Consider the following 19266-nt stretch of genomic DNA (forward strand, 5'->3'; position numbering starts at 1 on the left):
GGCCAAAGGTCTATCCAGTTGTATTCTGCTAGTGATCAGTCAGAGTCTAATACTGTATCTATTTTATGCTATGTTAGTAATACATATTACTATTAATATAATTTAATAAGGCACTTCTTTAAAAAAAAAAGTCCTCAAATCCCTAGGTCATTAGAACATAGTTGGGGAGGGGGGCAGAAAGCAAGCTCTTCTCTATTGATTTGACATACCAGGAATATTGCTTACTATTGTTTCTGTTGTAGTAGTGCTAAAGCAAAAACCTAGTGTCCTGCTTACTTAATACAATGGTATCTATTCATTTTAGGATATTATGTGTATAAAGCATCTGATAATATGCATAAATGTGCTAAAATTTGTATCTATTTCGATTCCTTAAAAAAGTTCAAATATTTTGGACCCAGATTTGAGGTGATACATCTGATGTTATTAAGCAAGCTAAGGAATACTATTGGCACTGTTTGTGTGCCAGTTTACCACTGCAAACAATTGATTGCAAGCACAATGGACACTAAGTTTCAGCTGTAAGGTTTACTCTTCAATACTTGATGGCTTCCACACCTGTGCAGTGACGCCAGCTTTCTTTGCTGAAAATTTTGGCCTCGGAGCAGTAAATAAAGAGGATGTGGTGGTTTCTGGCTTAGAAAATGCAGAGTAGCTTGTAGGTGAACATGATTCATTTACTGGGATAGAGGCATTTGACTGGAACGAAGGTTGTGAACTGTAGGCTGGCACGGAGTACACTGAAGATGCTCGGACGTTAGTAGGAGAGCCAGCACTAGGTGGTCTTAAAGGTAGAGCTTGCTTTGAAGTGGACAACTTCGATGTCTGCTTAATAGGAAAGCTTTCCTTAGTACTAGGAGGTTGAAAAGTAAATAAAGATGCATCGAGTTGATAAGGTTGATGTTTCATAATATCCAAAGCATTGAGACCTTTCTTAGGTTTTCTTTTTGTATTTTTGGTAGCAGCAGCAGACTTAGAGGAGGTCTTGGTAGCAGCAGGAGGGTAAGATGGGCAGTGGATGGGATTATAAGCAACAGGTGGAGGTGCTCGGACATTAGATGAATATTTCCAAGAAGCTGGTAAAGATGGAGTTGGAGATGAGGCTCGTGCCATGTTTGCCTGCACAGTCTCTGAATCCACCACATACTTCTCCATTCGAGAGTGCCTTCTGGCAAATAACTGTGCTCCTTTTCCACTCATAGCTGGTGGCATCTCAAAGGGTGGCTTTGTTCCTCCAGCACTTGGTGTGACTGGTGGTGTCTTGGGTGTATGGTTTGGACTCGCTAGGGTTGCCTGAGGCCCTTTGAAAGGACCAGCTAGATTGAGAGTACTTGGGGGATGGGCAGGAGAATGAGGATACTGTGGAGATTTGAGTGGTGCAGGATATGCTGCCTGAGGTGAGGCTGGTGGTGGGAAAGAAGGAGCCTTGTTAGAAGCCACAGCTGGAGGTGACCAAACCGGTGAAACTGGAGTACCAGCAGTAGGAGAGACCTTGAGTGAAGGCTTTGGAGCAACAGGAGGAGGGGCCTTTTGTTTAGATGCTTGGGTCTGCATGAAATTGCAAGCTTCTGCTCCCAAACTGAGGTAGTCTTCTTCAGGTCCTGACTCAAAACCAGCTCCAGTACCTTTTTTGCCCTCTGCATTGTGTACAAGGGACAACAGGGCAGGATTAGGACTTACTTTGGGTGTTTCTTTGAAAGTGAACATGGGTTTTGAAGTGCTTCTTCTCTTTGCCTCTTGCAGTATCCCAGTTCTTTTGGCTGGCACCGCAATCCTTTCATCTCTGGATGCTATGTGTTCTGTGGGCTCGGTGGATGACCACACAGTTGGGGCAGCTCTGCTGGCTACAGGAGCTGAAACAGGTCTGTATAAAGCCTCGGGTGGTGGGCTAATAGAGCAGTAAGGAGGTGGTGCTGGTATATCTGAAAGAGGACTAGTGACATTTCTTGTGGGTGAAAATGGTGCAGCTGCTCGGTTTTGAACCCCAGAAGGGAAGGGTTTAGCTGTTTTATTCAAAGACGCTACTTTTTGAGCTTCAGAGGACTGAAAAGAGAGGTTTGTGTCTGGTGCTAAGCCAAAGCCATTTTGTTGTACCATTTTGCTATGATTCTGGCTCATGTCTGTGTAGCTTTTGCTCACACAGGTCTGCTGTCTTGACATTTCTTCCTCTTTTGTTTGATAGACTGAAGAGCTTACTTTCTGGAAGCTCTCTGACATGGTGGCTTCCCTTCGTTCCTCTGTATGCACTGTGCGTGCCTTCATCTCCTCTTGCTCAGCTGTGATCTGATCCATCCTCTGCCGTCTCTTAGCAAACATGAGGGCCCCTTTACCTGTGCTCTCTGGAAGCGTCTGCATCTCGTCTCCACTTTTTATCTTCTTTTCAACCTCAAGTAGACCACTGTCCCAGTCAAATGTCACAATCTTATTGTCGTTGTCAATGTCAGAGAAGAAATCTTCATCTATGTCCGACTCGCTTGTTGCAAGCAAACTCACTTCAAAAGTGTTTTCTTTGTCCCCCTCTTCACCTTCACCTTCTTCACCCTCGTCTTCGTCACGTTCTAACTCCCCAGTACCGTAGCTAACTAAAGTATATTTCCTCGCCCTTTGACGACGCTTCTTGAACATCAACACCCCCTTGGAATTGGGATTGGGAGCTGCTGTCAGCAGCAATGCAATACTTTTACATTTAGATTTGGCTTCTTTGACCTGCTTTTCTGACAGACTCTCACTTCGCCGGAGCCCTATGGAAAGAATTGAAATGCACATTTAATTGCATGCAGCCCAGAAAAATACAAGGAGACTAATAACAAATAGTTCTGCGTTTATCTATACTGAAATTTACCCACTGTCCCCTTCCCCCATATTAAAACATTTATTTTCTTTTGCATGGAGAGGTTATTATACTTAAGCTTTTCCCACAATATCAACTGTGTTGTAAATTCCATACCCAGCATTTCTTAGAGTCACACCCATGCAAGTTCAAAGGCTACATCGCTTTCTTTAGGACTTTCTTAGTTCAACAGGAATGTTATATGTGACTTTATTTCTAGCATTCTCAATTTTTATTCCCATAAGTAATCTCACCAGCAACAGGCAGACGGTATTTTCTCATTTATTCAGTTTCTATGGTCTGGTATTTACCAAGTGTTTGACCACAGTTCCTAGGCTTACAACAGACGTTCCCAGCCAGGCAGGCCCATGACTGCTTAACATCTGAGACCAAATGAAACTGAGTGTATTCTGTCTGACGGTGGCAGCAGCTTCTGCCATTTATGTGTTTATTTTACTCATATGCATTACAAAATGTGTATAGTTGATAAAAGTTGGTATGCTTCTCTGTATTAGCTATTTAAAAGCAAGTATACATCCAAAAAGGCATACACAGAAACCATTAGCATTAACTTTCTGCCCCTTGGAAGACATGGGAGTTTGGCCAAGGTACTCAATGAAAGCAGGTTTCAGTCTTTTAACAAGCATTACTTGCCTGAAACATAATCCAAAATTGTATAGGATATAACAGCTCCAGAACATTTATTTTGAAAATGTGGCAAGAATGAATACACATTTCAGAGCTGAATGGCGGAGGCTCAACTAACTTGTCAAGAGTATTCGCTAGCATATATCAATAATACATATTTCTTAAAGCATAAATTATTGGTTTTCATCAAGTCATGTGGAACAGGAATAGATGCAGCTGTAAAGCTGATAGATGCACTGTACATCAGCATGACTGCTTCCTTGTTATGTGACATGGAGCATATGCCTCATGGGGCAACGCTAGTCAGGTGGTGTTCCTGTTTCTTTCCCTTCCTTATATTCTGCCACTGCATCTCACAAACGACAGCCTCAATAGCTTCTCCCTTTAAAAAAGCTAGAATTTAAAGCTTTTCCTGCCTAAATCAATGGTCCCCTTCCACTTAATTTCAAAAGGAAAAAACGTGCCTCTGATATATGAAAATAAAACAGTAAATTATTTACTATCTTTTGCTAGTATAAATAAAGCAAACTTCTTAAAGAAAGCCGTGTGATGTATTTTCTATTAATGATCCTTTTAGCCATGTCAGTAGATGGAGCCTGATACTTCTCCTATTAAAGACAGTTGGAGTTTTGCCATTATGCCAGATGACAGCATGACTGGACCAATGGTTCTTGCAAGAACCTATAAAAGAGAAAGGAGCATGGCACACGAACCAGCAATTTGTAATAATTTATTTTGAGAGGGCCAAATCACAAAATCCTTGGCTCAGTCCTTTGACAATCCAAATGCTTACAATAGTCACTGAAGACATTTTCCAAAAGTATGGGCTTTAGTTAGAGCGCCTCTGCAAACAGAAGTGGTCGCCCTTCGCCCTTCAGCATGTAAGTTCTACGCTTTCAGATAAGCTACTTGCATCAGCAGTGAGTGTTTTTCTAGGAAGGGGATTCACCAGGTACCCATACAGTTCTGTGGAAAGAAAAAATCCAAACTTTTAATTTTGTTAGCATATTTTTTCTTAATTCGACTGAATAGTTACTTAATCAATAGTTTCAAAAGATGGCAGAAGAAATGTTACCTGCTCAGGTAAATATAATCTGATTACTGTTCACAGAGAAAATTTCTGCTGAAGAGATCAAACACCTATAATAAATGTTCTTCTTTAGTTTAGACTTAAATGCTGCATTATAACTTCTAATTTTACAAAAAACATGCATAGTATTTGCTGCACACAGATTATTCCCCTGTGCTTGGCAGTTTGTTTGTTCTAATGTGTAGATAGGATTTTACAAATAATAATAATAAAAGCAAACATTTTTATAGATTAAATCAGTGGTTCCTAAGGGTAATGACCTGCCACTAGATCAGAAGGAATTGAGATTGTCATAGTTGAGATGGGAAAAGGACAGAATCTATGTCCTACTTGAAAGCAGAGGTTATCTTGAAATAATGTAGTTCATTTTTTGTACTTTTGCCTTATTAGAGAGGCACTGCAAGTAATTCTCTAAGAAAGACAGGCACAGCCCCACAGTTGGTTGGCTACATATTGCAGCCAAAATGTAAAGCATGTGCACTTTTCTTTTATGCTTCATTTAATATGCCAAAAATATGTGGATTGCATACAGACACTTAGGCATAAGTAACTGCTTAATCCACTTGCCAATAAGATACAAATGGTTATCATGCTAAAAATATGCTTACAGAGGAATTAGCAGTGGGTTAGCAGACTAATTCCAACACTGCATGTGAAATAGCTTGTTGCTACAGTATATCGCTGCACACATTCAAGCACCTTTGACATACTGCTACTGAATCCCCAGACAGGATTCTTAACATTGTTGGGAAAGAGCAAGCAACCAATAGAAAGGTCCCAAATGAATAAAATAATAAATAAATAGATAAATAAATAAATAATATGTATCTACACTCAGTTAATTAATTGGATCCAGTTGCAAGTTTACTTTCATGTAAACTTCTTGGACACATTTTGAAGCTGACCTCTGGGTATGGGAGTCAGAAGAAATAGCATGTTCACTTTAAAGTCTAGAGAAGACTGACAAAACTGAAAGGATCATGTAACAGTTATACACATGCTAGTGTCTGTCAAAATCTCTTCTGCAGGCAACATCAAGCTTTTCTACTGGCCTTTTTTATTAACTTTTAAGAGCAGTGGCATGGCTTTGATTTTAGATGATGCAAATGACAACACACAGTTTTTGCTATAAAAGGAGAAATCCACAGGATTCACTTAGACATGTGCAAGCAGCTTGCTTTTTTTGTTAATATTCTACAGATTGCCTCTGAATATACATTAGAAGACCAGCAAAATTCAGCCCTTTTTGGAGATGTAAGTAAGTACTTTTAGTTGGATGAAGTCATGAGTTAATTTCAAAGTGGAAGTCTACTAAGCAAAGTTATTCAGCACAGTTAAGGCATGGGTATACTCTTGGCTCATCACCAGGAGCATTGTATTACCCTGAAAAAATATATAAAGCAGGAACAGAAACATTGTTTAAAAGAAAAAGACAGAGGGAAAGTCAGAAAACTGCAGAAAAAAACTCTAAACATTATTTTTCTAATGCAGTCTAAATTCTGAAAATATGTTTAAAGTTACAAAAGATGCCCTCAGGCAGTGCAAATGATTAGATGGGACATACTTACTTGCGTGCCTTGCCCTGTGCTTGAGAGGTCTGTGATCCCTTTCCGAGTGCTGGTCGTCTTCTCCCTGCTCTGTGCCTTCTGATGGGATTGCAAAGGAGAGGAGGGAAGGAGGTGCTTCTGACTGCCCTCCTTCCACTTGAGAATCAACACACCCCCTTTCAGCTACAGACCTGGGTGCTTCCTTCTCCCTGTCCGAACAGTCTAGGATCACCTCCACCCTGGGGAGAGATGGAGCTGCACCTTGGATCCTCTTGACCTCTTTGCCACTAGAAAACTGGACTACTTTGCTTGACCATTGGATGTTGCCCTCTTTCACGCCCAGAGGAATTGCGATTACAGGGCTAGTCCCATCTTGTTGTACACTGGGTCCTCTTCCTGAAGGGGTGCATTTTTCTGCCCCTAAGAGAGTCACAGCAGGAGCATTGGTGCCCTTGTGCGCGTCATTTGAGAGGGACAACTGCAGCTCAACCATAGTACCTGGCCTTCTTTCTTCTGTCTTCCCTCTGAAAGCAGCCTCATCTGTCATGAGCACTTTGGAGGTGCCTATCACTTTAGGAGTAATTCTGTGGCTTTGTGTGGTCTCTTGTTTTGTTTCAGAAAAGTGTATGTTGCTTTCTCCTGCTCCTTGGTGAGTCTCACTGTATATCTCTGTGATGCATAAACCTCCATGGGGTGTCTCTTTCGCTGTGTTAATTTGCAGTGTAGTACTCTCTCTATAGTCCTCATTTTTTATGTTATCCTGCTTTCCATTTTCTCTTTCAGCACTCAAGGTTTCATTTATTCCATTGGAGGATCTGCACATACATAAACAAGTAATTCAAGAAATTAAGCTGCTGTAAGCACAGCAATTGTAAGTACACTTACAAAAGCAATTTCTATGTAGTTTTTTTTCCCCTATATTAATTGTGGCACCTGCTAGCAGGTCCATTTGAGTAGAAGAATTCTCCCATTATGTAGAGGTCTTAAATTGAAGCATCTTTGTATCTTTCAAAATTCTTCAACTTAACAGTTCAGTAAGAAGGAGATTACACTACTGCGGTAGAACTATGATCCTACTACCATCCTTCTGCAATGTTGAATTATATCATTCCTAACATCAGTATGCTTTCATAGACACATTTCTGTTACAGTGTTTCCAGATAAATACTGCTGAGACTTCTGGGACAATACTTCTTCATATTTCACATGTGCATGAGAAAATTAACTTTGCATGACACCACAAAAGTGGTTAATTTTTGGCTCTGTGGCTACTACTGCAACTGTTTTAGGCACCATCCTCACATATAGTTCCTGTCCCAAATAGTTTACTCTCTAAGGAATAGATAAGTACTGGATGAGGATTAGAGGGAGGGGAATGAGTACTTAAAAAATACATTCAAAGAATTCCTGTGAGGATCATTACCCTCATATATCATGAAATAATTAAAACATTCTGGCCTATTCCAGTGATCCAGTGAAAACGGGTAGAGAACCCATGCAATATTTCCTAATTATTAAAAAATACATATTTCTAACTGGCAAATGTTACTTTGACTTCCTGAAGCCTACTATATACCTCAGTGTAGCTCCCTTTTTTAAACTATTCATTTTCCTGGCCTAGTTAGGCTGTTTTACTGGTGTTAGAACTCTTAGCGTACTCTCTGGCTTCTTCTTTCAGTACTCTGGGCTATACTGACTACTATTAATTCGAGAACAAACCTTTTCTGTACAGCAAGACTGCAGCATGTTATTAAGGCTTTCTGTTGACTGAAAGGTAGCAAAGCACTTTTTCAAATGAGAGAAGCAGTAGGTACTCTCAGTAAAGTATTAGTATCAAGTATTATGGAGATTTCTGAAATCAAAAGCGGGTCCCAGGTATTCTGAAACTTTGGAACCCCCTACAAAGAAAGGCTGGAAGAGGCAACAGAAGAAATAAATCTGTCAGTGCACTGAAGAAACTTCAATATCACTTGCTTTTCTAGCCATGCAGCATACTGTTTGTAGCCGTCTGGGTCTGTCTCAAATACCACAAAATGTGTAACATCCATTAAACCACATATGGAGCTACATAAAGGTCAGACAGATTTTAATTTAGGGAGCTCCTTGTGAGTGCTGCTGGATTCCATCGTATTATGCTATTTGGATGATCAATTGTACTGCTCTTAAGTACAGATAAATTACAGATATCTGTAAACATTTCCTTGTAAGATATGAAACTGGGGGCTGGGCCAGCTAAATGTTAGCCTTTATTGGTAGCTGAGTGATTGTGTGTACGTGTGAGAAAGAAAGATTTCCGCCCTTGCTACTTATGGATATACTTATACTCTATATAGACATAAATGTGTATCCACGTGTCAAGAGGCAGAATACTGGGTCTGATCTCTTTTTTGACGTGTAAGATTCTGTTTTGTTAAATTATTATTTTTGTTTCAGGTCTTTCCAGCTCACTGCAGGAACAACACCCCTGGTGTAATTCCAGGAAGGAAGCAGAACTCATGGAGTCAGCACGGCAGGGTTTGTCTCAGAGTCATGTTTTACTCCCTACATGGTGCATTTCATTTTGGTATGCACTGAGCACACTCCCTACTTCCCCCTAGAAATTTTCTTTCTAGACTCAGCAGTAGCCCAAGAGTTGCTAACATTGATGTGAAAAGGGCAGGCTAGTGTTTCTGTTTCTGTCCCCACTCTCGATGTTTCCCGGATACATCTGTTCAGCATTTGTCGGGAAGGTCAGTAAGATGCTCCCCCACATGGCATCTGGAGAGTGCCTGCCCTGCAGGGTGTCTCTTCCCTCTGATCCTGTAAACCGAAGACTTTGTGGGCACTGCTGGTCAGTAACTGACTATGGTTTACAGGGGATTGGGAAAACTTTTTGTAGACATCAAAGGCCAAGTAGCATTTTAAAAACTACTTTAAAAGCCTATTTTTCCTCCCAGTAAGCTTAGTAAGAGCAGAATTAGGCCAACAATGAATGCTTATGAAAATCTCATCCTTCATGCAAATAGTTCAGGAATAGTCAGAAGCTTCCCGAGGAGAAATATTCTTCCCTGCCAGCGAAAGATGCTTGCATGTAAAGATCACTATTGGAACACCACTTTAATTAGGCATTATTCTTTCCTCATGATTTCCAGTGTTTTCTTGAGATGGCTGCTAACAAGTGGCTACTCAAGAAAGGAAGGATTTGCTTCTCATTGCTCTCAGAGGATGCTAAGACACTTCCTGAAAAATCCTTCTGGTGGTAGTGCTGAGTGGGCTACTACCCACAAAGAAGGTGGCAGGGGAAGAGAAGTGTTTCCATTTATTCTCCCATACCCTGGAAGATACTGACAGTAGGGGTGGGAGTTGGGGGAGATGAGCTGATGAGAAGAAATTCAAAGATTCTCACAGTGAATTCCTTTAGAACACTTTAGTCACTTTCAGAGTGTTGAGCAACTGCAATTTTCTTAAAATTTCTAACAGACGCAGTTTCATTCCATGAAACACTGAATTATGTGGTCTAAGCACTCTGGTTTGGTTCTGATTTTTAGGACATGTCTTGCCGTTCACCATACATTCAAGCAGGGGCAATGGAGTGAATGGAAGATGTGCTGTCACTTTCACTAAGGGTACTGCAGCCTTCAGACCAACTGAAATATCAGTTATAGAACAGCAACAGGCAGGAGTCAAAGCATATGGAGCTATTTCTATGGCTGCAAAGAAGACAGCTGGTCAGCCACAAATATCATTTTTACAAGTGCTGTTCCAGTAGTCATGTTATGAATTAAAAACATAAGAATGCAGATATCACATGAGGAGCATTCAAATGGGTACACTGCTGAACCAGAAACAAGAGCTATGCACTATGGAGAAGGTAAGCTGTAATCCTCAGCTATCACTGTTCCCCTGATCTCATCACATTGATCCATTACTCAGCCCAAGACAACATGCACAGACAGGCCATGCAAAATGTCTGTTATAAATAAAATGAATACTCCTTGCGAGCATCTTGATTTGAAGGCAGATTGTAACTTTCAACTATTAGACACTTTAGAAAAGTTCCTTTGCACAGGTTGCAGAAACCACAGAGGAATTTCACATGCTGTTTAGACATCCCTGGTAACCAGAGACAAGTGCTTCTTCTGCACCAGAGTCCTTTCAGCCTTTCCAGTGACACTGCTCTGTTAGCTGTTGTGATGAATCCTGACCCCTTCTGTCCTCCTGGTCCTCCTGTGGGAGAGCAGACACAGGGAACTGCAGTAGCTCAGGGGGGAGCCATAATTCTTTACAAGGAGTTTGGAAGTCTCAGGTCTTTCCCTCCTCTTCTTACCCACACTGAAGGCAATTCAGCGTGTTCATCTTGTCTGAATTCACAAAATCTGGAGAGAATGTGCTTACCGGTGGTTCTGACCTCAAGATTGCATGCGTTACACTGATGACAATTACAGAACAGTCATTAGAAGAGACTGATGTGCAGTGAGCAGTAATGCTGACTTGCTTGCAAATTCATAGGAAGGTTCTCTACTCTAAGGAGCTCAAAGCATTTTCAAAGAAAACTGAAATTCACTATCACTGTTTTATAAATGGAGAAGCTGAGACCAAGAGAGCTGTAAGTGACTTGCCCCACCTCATCTAGTAGAGTGTTAACAGCTACAGAAATAGATTTCCAGACCCTCTCCCCCTCCTGACTACTAACACATTTTGCCACCCAAGAAGACCATTTGCCATGTCATCATCAAGGCATATCTGTGTAAGACACTTTCTCCATCTATACAGCCTTTGCTTTTTGTAAGCCTCACTTCCCTATCTATGGGGAATAACAACACTTCACTGCTTCAAAGGGGTGGAAAGAATATTTGAACTTAAGACTCTGCAGTATGCAGATATGGCAGTGGACACCTTGTAAGTATTAAGAATACTTCATAAGAAATAAAATCATTACATTTGGAGACTGTACTCTTAATTCTGTGCCTGAACTGTACTGTTTGAATTATATGCATTAATTCCTTCAGATCAAATATTCTGTCTTCCCTCCCTTTTCCATCAGACAAGCAAAGTTACAGACATAAATAATAGGACTATCAGAAGCTCACAGTACATGTCTGCAAAATGAGTGCATTCAAACCCAGCATTTTCCACGTGGTACACTGAACAGAATTGCACCAAAGCATTCTGAGCATTCTTGTACCTCTTGATAAGCATCTGCAGGACGTCAGTCAGGCTTTCCATCAGAACGATAACTTCAGCATAGGTTAAGTCTCCACAAGGCTTGCCATTGATAGACACCACCTCATCTCCCTCACAGAGTCCGGCCTTAGCTGCTTTGCTCTTGCTGCGAACCTACAATGAGTCAAAAACAAATTCAAAATTGCACAATTAGTGTTCATTTGCAAACAGCAGCAACCATGTCCTCAACTTACTTTTGTCTGTACAAAAGAAAAAGGATCGGTAGTATTGATCATAAATTTCTAGTAACACAAATGAATAACTTGTCCCAGTTGAGGTTAAATACTGTTCTAGCCAGTATTAACAATACAAAAACTTCTGCTTTACCGAGCTTGTGAGCTAGATGTCAAACAGGCTGGAATTTGTTTTAAAAAAAGGGAGACACAGAAGTTTGGGACAACAATCAATTGATCAGAGTTTAGCAGAAATGCAAAAAATCTTATTAGTTTCTCCCAAAATGAAAGACTACTAGAGCTGAAATCTATGCCAAGATTTTAAAAGAAGAGTGTATAACTTCAGGCTCTTCTGGGCAGAATGTCAACATCTACATGCTGTTAGAGCTGTAGGTATACAGACTTCTGGTATACTGGACACTTTTCCTTAGATGCCCAACTGTAGGTTTAGTTGCCAAATTATAAACATCTGAATCACTGGAGATCCTAAATCCATGTTTAGTCATCTGAGTAAGTGTCCTGATTTATTAAAGTTAAGACACGCCTGTTATGGTTTAACCTTCCCCATTAAGTACTCATTCAAGAATCTCATGCAGCTTGGTTTTTGGTGTTTCACTTCTTTTTCCACTGGCAGCATGTTATAACTTATATAGCCTTTGTATAACAAAACCTAGACAGCTTTAATACCGCTCAAGGTATGCCATACAGTTGACTGCTATTTTTAAAGTACATGTTTGGCAAACTGTGTGTTATATTAACCAGGATGCTTGCAGGAGTCTATTTTAGAATGACACATACACATAAAAGGGCTGTCCTTGGGTTCTTTGCTCTCAGGCTTCTACCTGTTGGTGTGAGTACTTGGGCCTCACACAATATTCAGTTGGTGGGTCAATATGTTATCCTTATTAATTCTCATAGCATTTTCTTGAAAATTTTTAAAGAAGTAGTATAGTTCTCCCACACTCACAGCAGCAGAGTCAGTCCCCACTGACTCTAGGAAAGTTACTTCTGATATACACCAGATTTGAGGGTGCAACTGTCCCACAGACCCATGGAATTATCCCCAATATACTATTAGGCCACTGGTCTGGTAACTAAGATGCATTTCTGGAGGTAATTTTGAAAAGTTTCTTGGAGTCAGGATGATACGTGGAATAAAGAGTGAGACTGCACGTTTTTCTGTGGTGGGGCCATATATCTTTGTTGTTTCAATTTATACATACCCATATGTCATGTTACGGCTTTTAGAGCAGTGAAGAAACAGAAGCCTAGTGCATACAGAAGCCAGTTTCTACCTTGCAGAATTAACATTTACATATATGGAGTGGTATGCCACTCTGTTTATCTCGCCTTAGGCAAGAGCATAAACATCCTTGTACTTTGGGAAGAAATGACAGTTTAAACAGTGTTTAGAATGTTTTGCTTCATATATGCGCTAAGATTTGGGTTGAGGTTTTGTTACTGTTTTTTTTAAATAGGAGGGTATGCTATTAAAATTTTACAAGACATCTTAGGCCTGAATGTAAATATTTAATGTGGATGCTGAAAAGAATTTAGAGTGAGTCTTTTTCAAAAAACACATAAACGGCAATTATAGCAACATGTGAACTCTGAAATAGCATAATGTGATACCTAGATTGTGAGAAGAAATGTTGTTTCTGTTTCTTTATTAAGTGTCTGAGAATTTGGAGTCAGTTCTGTCATAGATTACCATTACAGCTGTCTCAGGAGAGAAACTGTTACCCATTCCATAACTTCAGTGATTTCTGTCAAAAAGCAAAAGTACAAATGTACCATGTTAATAGGTCTGCATGAATTGCTAGACAGCTCAACCAGTTTCGTAGTTTTTTAAACAGACTCCTTGGTAGCATTCAAAGAAAATAGACAAGGGCATTGAATTTCCTTTTAAAGTTCTTGAGAGGGCCTCTCAGTCCTTTTGCTGCCTTCTGAATTGTTGAAAGATCACAGCTGTGAGATATTTGGACCTTCATACAAAACTCAGCCCCTTCTTTGACTGGTCACGCAGGAAAGAAACTACTGTAAGTCACTATACCTCACTCTCGGGTAGCATTTCAGTTCATATGCACATGGGACCAAATTTCCTGTGAGTATTATATTCCCAGGTTTAAATACATAAATCAAACTTTTAACATGATTTTGCCATTACAGGATCACATTGCACATGCTATATGTATTAATGGTTCTCCTGACTGTATGTCAGCCTTTTTCCCAGCCTCTCCCAGAAGCACCTATGCCTCCCAAATTTGAACAATGTCTATATAAAATCACCTCAGTATTATCCTTTTTTTTTTGGTGTTTCTGTTGGGGGAATAAAGGGAAGGAGAGAGCACTGAGAAAAAAATGAGCAAGGGCAGGTTGTATCGTAAATTACAGCAGGTTGCTGCTAGGGTAGAAATATACCATCATCATTTGTGTTGTTTTAGCGGCAGGATATCACCAGGTTACTCAGCAATATTTAGACTGCCTTGCCAGGCAAGCTGTAATTGTTTCTGGGTTTGTTTATCTGTATATTTTATTTGTCTTCACTGGAAACCCACAAAAATGAACAAATAATTTACTCACGTAAACGAAAACTTTTCAGACTTCTGGGGGAAAAAAAAGAACAACAAAAAAAATTTCAAGAAGATTTGTGGAAAGCAGGATCTTCCTGGTAAAATATGTGTTTAGTGGACGGTTTTCTCTCAAAGGAAGTTTTGGCAGAAAGCCTTTGACCAGCCCACTGGGAAGCAAAAGCTGCCTTTGTTAGCAGAAATACAACGTGGTCATACAGGGGACAGTAAGAAACCTTTATCCAGTCCTTGGGAACTTAAAGCAAGGCATATTTGGTTGTAACGCAGAAGGGAGTTCTTCCATAACTAGTGATTGCTCTTGCCTTATAGTGCAGCTCAGGCTTCCTCAGTTACTTGTTTCTCCTATCTGCTTAGGGCCGGGGTTTTCTTTAGGAAGGAAAAGTGTTTTTTCCCGTAAAATTTGTGAATGGGATCTCACTACTAGAAAAATATGTAAAGATTTTCTTAGTTTTTCAATGCTTGCAGTATAACACAGTGAAGCTGAGCCTGTACCGTTAGTGCTGAACCTGTCAAGACACCAGCTGCTCCTGGGGCATGTTGAAGAGCTTTAGCCCACTTTCCCCTGCTGCTGCCTGTATTGCTTTTCTGCTCCCTCTCAGTCAGGACTCTTCCTTTTTATCATTCAAGTTATATAACATGTGCTTGTTAGAATGCTTCGGTTTTCTTCCAATCACAAAATTTCCAATGAAATGGCAATGGAAATATTTACTCTGAATTCCAAAAGTTTTAAGGAAATCATTGTACAAAGTGTATTGGCATTGCAGCAGTATTGACCTTAGTCAATGCTGTGCATGCTCTGCCCGTAAAGAGTTTTAGATTTCTGAATTTTTAACAGTATTGAAGTGTTTTATATAAATAGTTGTACATAAAGACTTCAGGTTATTCTGAGCCATTTGTTATAATATTCTCTAATTTCAGGTGTTTAGATCGCTGTTGCTAGAGTGTGTGAAGAACAGTGCTGGATTACTTCGACAATTTACCTGAAGTACGTAATTTCTTTTTGTTTCCAGATTACTCCTGTACCCAGAATTTCCCACTATCAGGAGTGCCCTTTGCTGCTTAAAATGTCAAGTGCCGAGAAATTCCTCATATCCACAGAGATGTTAATCTTAGGGGAAACTTCCTTTGTGAAGAACTTAGCCTGGATGCTCTCTGTTATCTGAGCATCCACGGAGGAGGGAGGACCCACCTGTCAGCAGTGCAGCACGAGTCTGCACAAGCAGCAGCAGCACTGCTGCCTGGGACGGGACAGAAGGCCACGGGGGCTGGTGGAGGGCTCCTCAGCCCCTCAGCTGGCACCTATTCACAAGCAGCTGCTCTAACGAGGGATGGGGGGCGGTCCAGAGGCTCTTCAGTAGTGTCTATAAAGGCTTGGGCTGGAAACTGTGAGTGAGTAAGGTCTGGGTGCTGTGGTGTACTAGTGGGAGATCACATTCCAATGGGACAGGTATGTGGGGGGGAAGTGTGGGATAGTAAGTTACTATGGGTTGGTGGTAGCTGTGGGATGCTGCTGGGGCTGGAGTAGTCATGGGTGCCTGCAGCAGATGGCAATTTCAGTCAGTTTTTTAACCAGTGAAAGATGAATAAAGTGAGGGATACACAGTGGCTGTGTTCCTGCTAGTGTGAGGCAAAGGAAGGGGTTTGTAGAGAAAGCTAATGCTGAGTGCCCAGCCTTTGTGCTGTGTATGCTGTAGTGTTTTTACTTTAAACTAGCTGTAGTCTCATTCTGTCACCTGGAGACTCCTTGCCAGGTAGCAGGTATTACATCTGCTCCTTTGATTTAATCTGAAAGCAGTTTAGTTTGTACAACCCAAAACTGTTCTATGCAATGAAACAAAGTATGGTAAATCACAATAATAGGGAAACTTGCTTCAAAAAATGTAATCCTGATGAAGCTAAAAAGCTAAAGTAGATGCACCTGTTACTTGTGGATGCACAGACAGCAACTGGGGCTCAGCTTACCAGCTGATGATCTTGATTGTGTGTCTGAGCCCTATAATAAGCAAATCAGAGAGTTGAGGTATGTTGAACCTGATAACAAGGTCAATGAGTTGTAGTTTAAAGTGAGGCAAATGGACTTGAGGACACTCTGTAGTCCTGGTTCTCCAATTGCACAACTAAGAAATTATTAGGATTCTTCATAGTCTTGCTTTTACCAGTGACTTTTGAGAAGGATGATGTATATCTCAATCTTATTCTGGTGTGCTGCTAGGAGCACACACCTGTATCTGGGATGTGTGTCTAAGTGATGTGCTTCAGATGTAGCCTGACTGAGCAATTGGGCTCAATGATTGCTCAGCCTGACTGAGCAACCAATCTGAGAAAATGAGCAATCTGAGCATAAGCACAATCCATTTAGCCTAAATCTTTATCTATTAAAGTAAGACTTCTGTGGCTTTAAAATCTACATATATTTGCACAGTGATAGTCTCAATTCAAAGCAAGCTTTCCAAACCATGAGTTATTCTTGGAACTATTTACTGATCCTTTTTCAGTTTGCCAGCAGCTTTTAGAGAACAGAACAGAAAATATTGCCACTGGATGTAGTGGAAGTACACTTCCCTGCTATTTAAGGTCCCTTGCTCATACAGACAGAGTAGTTTCTTTCATTGAGGGGTCACCTCTGGAAGAGCCTATTCAGTTGAATATCCTATCTGATTCCTGAAGCCTCTTCTGAACTGTTGTATGGCCCTCAAGGCTTGAAACTGGTTTCAGTGAACTTTATTTACATGTCTAAGTCCTCAGTGTTAGTCTTGAGTCTTTGATGGTTGGCCTTGTGTTTTGTTATGATGAAACATGTTGCCCAAAATAGCATGCTTACCAGGCAAGCGGGACTTCAGTAGATCAGTTGTCTGTCTTCATTGTTGTTTACTACTTTAGTTATGTCAGCTGCAAACTTTACCAGCAGTGACTTTGTGTTTTCTTTCAGACTGATGATTAAACATCCATAACAAAGGGTGAAGGGTGCTTAAAAAGGATATGTCCTTTTGACTACTGTTATGCCCCTGTTGAATAATGATTTCCAATTTAAGGTTACCTTCTCAGACCCAACAACTAGCCAGCTTTTAAAGGTGTATTTCTATTACTACAGTAGCAAACTGTGCCCTTAGATGTCTTGCCATCATTAATATTGCAGAACTGTGTTTAAGAAATATCCTTTTTAAATAAAATAATCATTAAACTTAATCTTGGGGTTATAACCCTTATTCTGTATAGTTGCTTCAGTCTCACTGTTAACTAATAGAGTAGTTTTGTTTAAATGTGCCTGCTGTTGAGATCTTTTAAATTTTTCCCCACAAAAGTGGTCATCTATTTTCTGTTTAGAAAAATATAGTCTAGGCCATCCCATTATACAGAAATTGTCTGGTTTTTTTTATTCTATAAGCAGGTTCTATCTACCTGCCACTTTACATGACTTTCTGCATGTAACATTAAGATTTTAGTATCTCTCTTCAGATGTTGTCTGTCAGGTAACTGAGTAACCATTAGTGGTTTTTTAGTATGAGGAGGTTTCTAAAGGCTTTTCTTTTTTCTTTCCCCAGGTGATGCCATGTGATCCTTACACTAGTTGGAGGCGGGAATATGCAACTAGGTGGTAAGCACAGTTAAATTTTCTCACTTGATGTCAGTACGTTGTTTCACACTTGTAAGCGCAAGTATCAGTTTTGTCTATTTGTGTTGAGAACCGTTTCTGGATATGGAAGTATCTTGTGAATTAAATAACTGTTACAAGGGGGTTTTTAATCTTCCAGAAATACTGATTCCTTTACTGTTGGAAAAAACACAGGTCTGAACATAGAACAGGATGTTTGGTTTGTTAGATACAACTATTCTCTTGTATTGTCAGAGATAAAAAGGGGAAAGAAGCAGAGATAATGGGTATCAGTATGCGGGAAAGGGGGAGTGGGGTTAGGAGTGTGGAGACGCTGCCTCTTCTTTCTTTGTTCATACTAGTATTAAAGCAATGAGTGTTTGATGCATTCTTTTCATAAGTAATAGTTTACCTAAAAGAAACAACTTCCAATTCTAACATTTGACACCCTGAATACAGATCTGACGTTTCCGAGTCTAAAACTTTTTGGATATAGTCAGATATCTTAACTTTAATAGAAGGTAAAATTAAGTTAAAAGTCCAAGTTAAATAGACTGTGTACCAGAAATAACAAGGAAGTCAACTGACTTGAACATGACCTAGTCTTGGCTGTAAAAGAGGAGGCAGTGATTCAAAGTGATTCAAAAGATAGGGGCAGTGATAAAGTGATCCAAGATCTAAGCAATTAAACAAAGTTGTATTCTGCTTGCTGACAAAGTGGCAAATAGTACTACATGTGGAAGTACACAAAGTGTATGTGGAACTCAGCTAAGTACAACATAGTATTGCCACAATTAAAGGCCTGTCTTCTAGTTGCTGCAATAAATTTAGCTAGATAATGTTTCTCTTAAATATGTTTAAAGGCAGTATAAATAAGTTAATGTAATCAATACTTAGTTTAATTTTATCAGGCATTAGCTCATACTTTCCAGAAGTTACTTTTCTCATTAATTAATTAGCTAGGTGTTAGTCATGAAGTTCAGAATCAGGGATCAAATATCAGTGTTTCCTGCAGACAGTGTTTAAAAAAGAAAAAAAAAAAAAAAAACCACAAACAAAAAGAGGCACTTCATCTCTTCCATTATAAACCCTACAGCAAAGGCAGTGGCTAGTAAATGTATTTAAATATATTTCAAAGTTATCTGTCACTCTAATAAAATTAACAATGTATAATACTTTATTATGAGCAGGAAGCAGAAGCACTGAGTGGCACAATTGTTAGTATATTAGTGGTTTTAGTTGTATGAAATTAGGGAATTAAAATGAAGTTACAAATGAACTGAATGCAGGCACAGTTTATAAATTGGGGCTCTAGGGCCTTGTTTTACAATGTTTATGCATGCAGGAGTCCTTTAGACAAAAAAGTAACTTTCAGTTTTTGCTTTTTAGATATAAATGTCTGTACAGTAAGTTAAGCCTACCTCATAATGTGTTTGGGATTTTTAGGAATCTCTGTAGATCCTTTCAATAGTTTCTTAACACTTTCTTCCCCATCCCCAAGCTTTGCCATTGCAAGTTATAGCATCATGGGCTGTGTAAATGCAAGTCTTAAGTAAAAGGTGACCTGTTTCTCTTTTGCGTGGACTTTGTTTA

General features: G+C 39.9%; 1 protein-coding gene and 1 long non-coding RNA gene across 2 annotated transcripts in view; one reads left to right on the forward strand and one right to left on the reverse strand.

Annotated features, from left to right (window-relative positions):
• LOC142082259 (uncharacterized) overlaps positions 1-19266 on the forward strand; it is a 150618-nt gene that overhangs the window by 75867 nt on the left and 55485 nt on the right. The window contains exons 4-7 of the long non-coding RNA XR_012673632.1: positions 1744-1862; positions 6899-6986; positions 8549-8629; positions 17624-17676. This is a non-coding gene — a long non-coding RNA (uncharacterized LOC142082259). The remainder of the gene's footprint in view (positions 1-1743; positions 1863-6898; positions 6987-8548; positions 8630-17623; positions 17677-19266) is intronic.
• The window catches only part of SYNPO2 (synaptopodin 2), a 95914-nt gene that overhangs the window by 18162 nt on the left and 58486 nt on the right, over positions 1-19266 (reverse strand). Inside the window, exons 2-4 of the mRNA XM_075150266.1 lie at positions 11280-11431; positions 6137-6930; positions 559-2741 (exon numbers count right to left, since the gene is read on the reverse strand). Coding sequence (XP_075006367.1) covers positions 559-2741; positions 6137-6930; positions 11280-11431 — 3129 coding nt within the window. The remainder of the gene's footprint in view (positions 1-558; positions 2742-6136; positions 6931-11279; positions 11432-19266) is intronic.

Source organism: Calonectris borealis, chromosome 4, assembly GCF_964195595.1.
Source record: "Calonectris borealis chromosome 4, bCalBor7.hap1.2, whole genome shotgun sequence".
Lineage (NCBI taxonomy): Eukaryota > Metazoa > Chordata > Aves > Procellariiformes > Procellariidae > Calonectris > Calonectris borealis.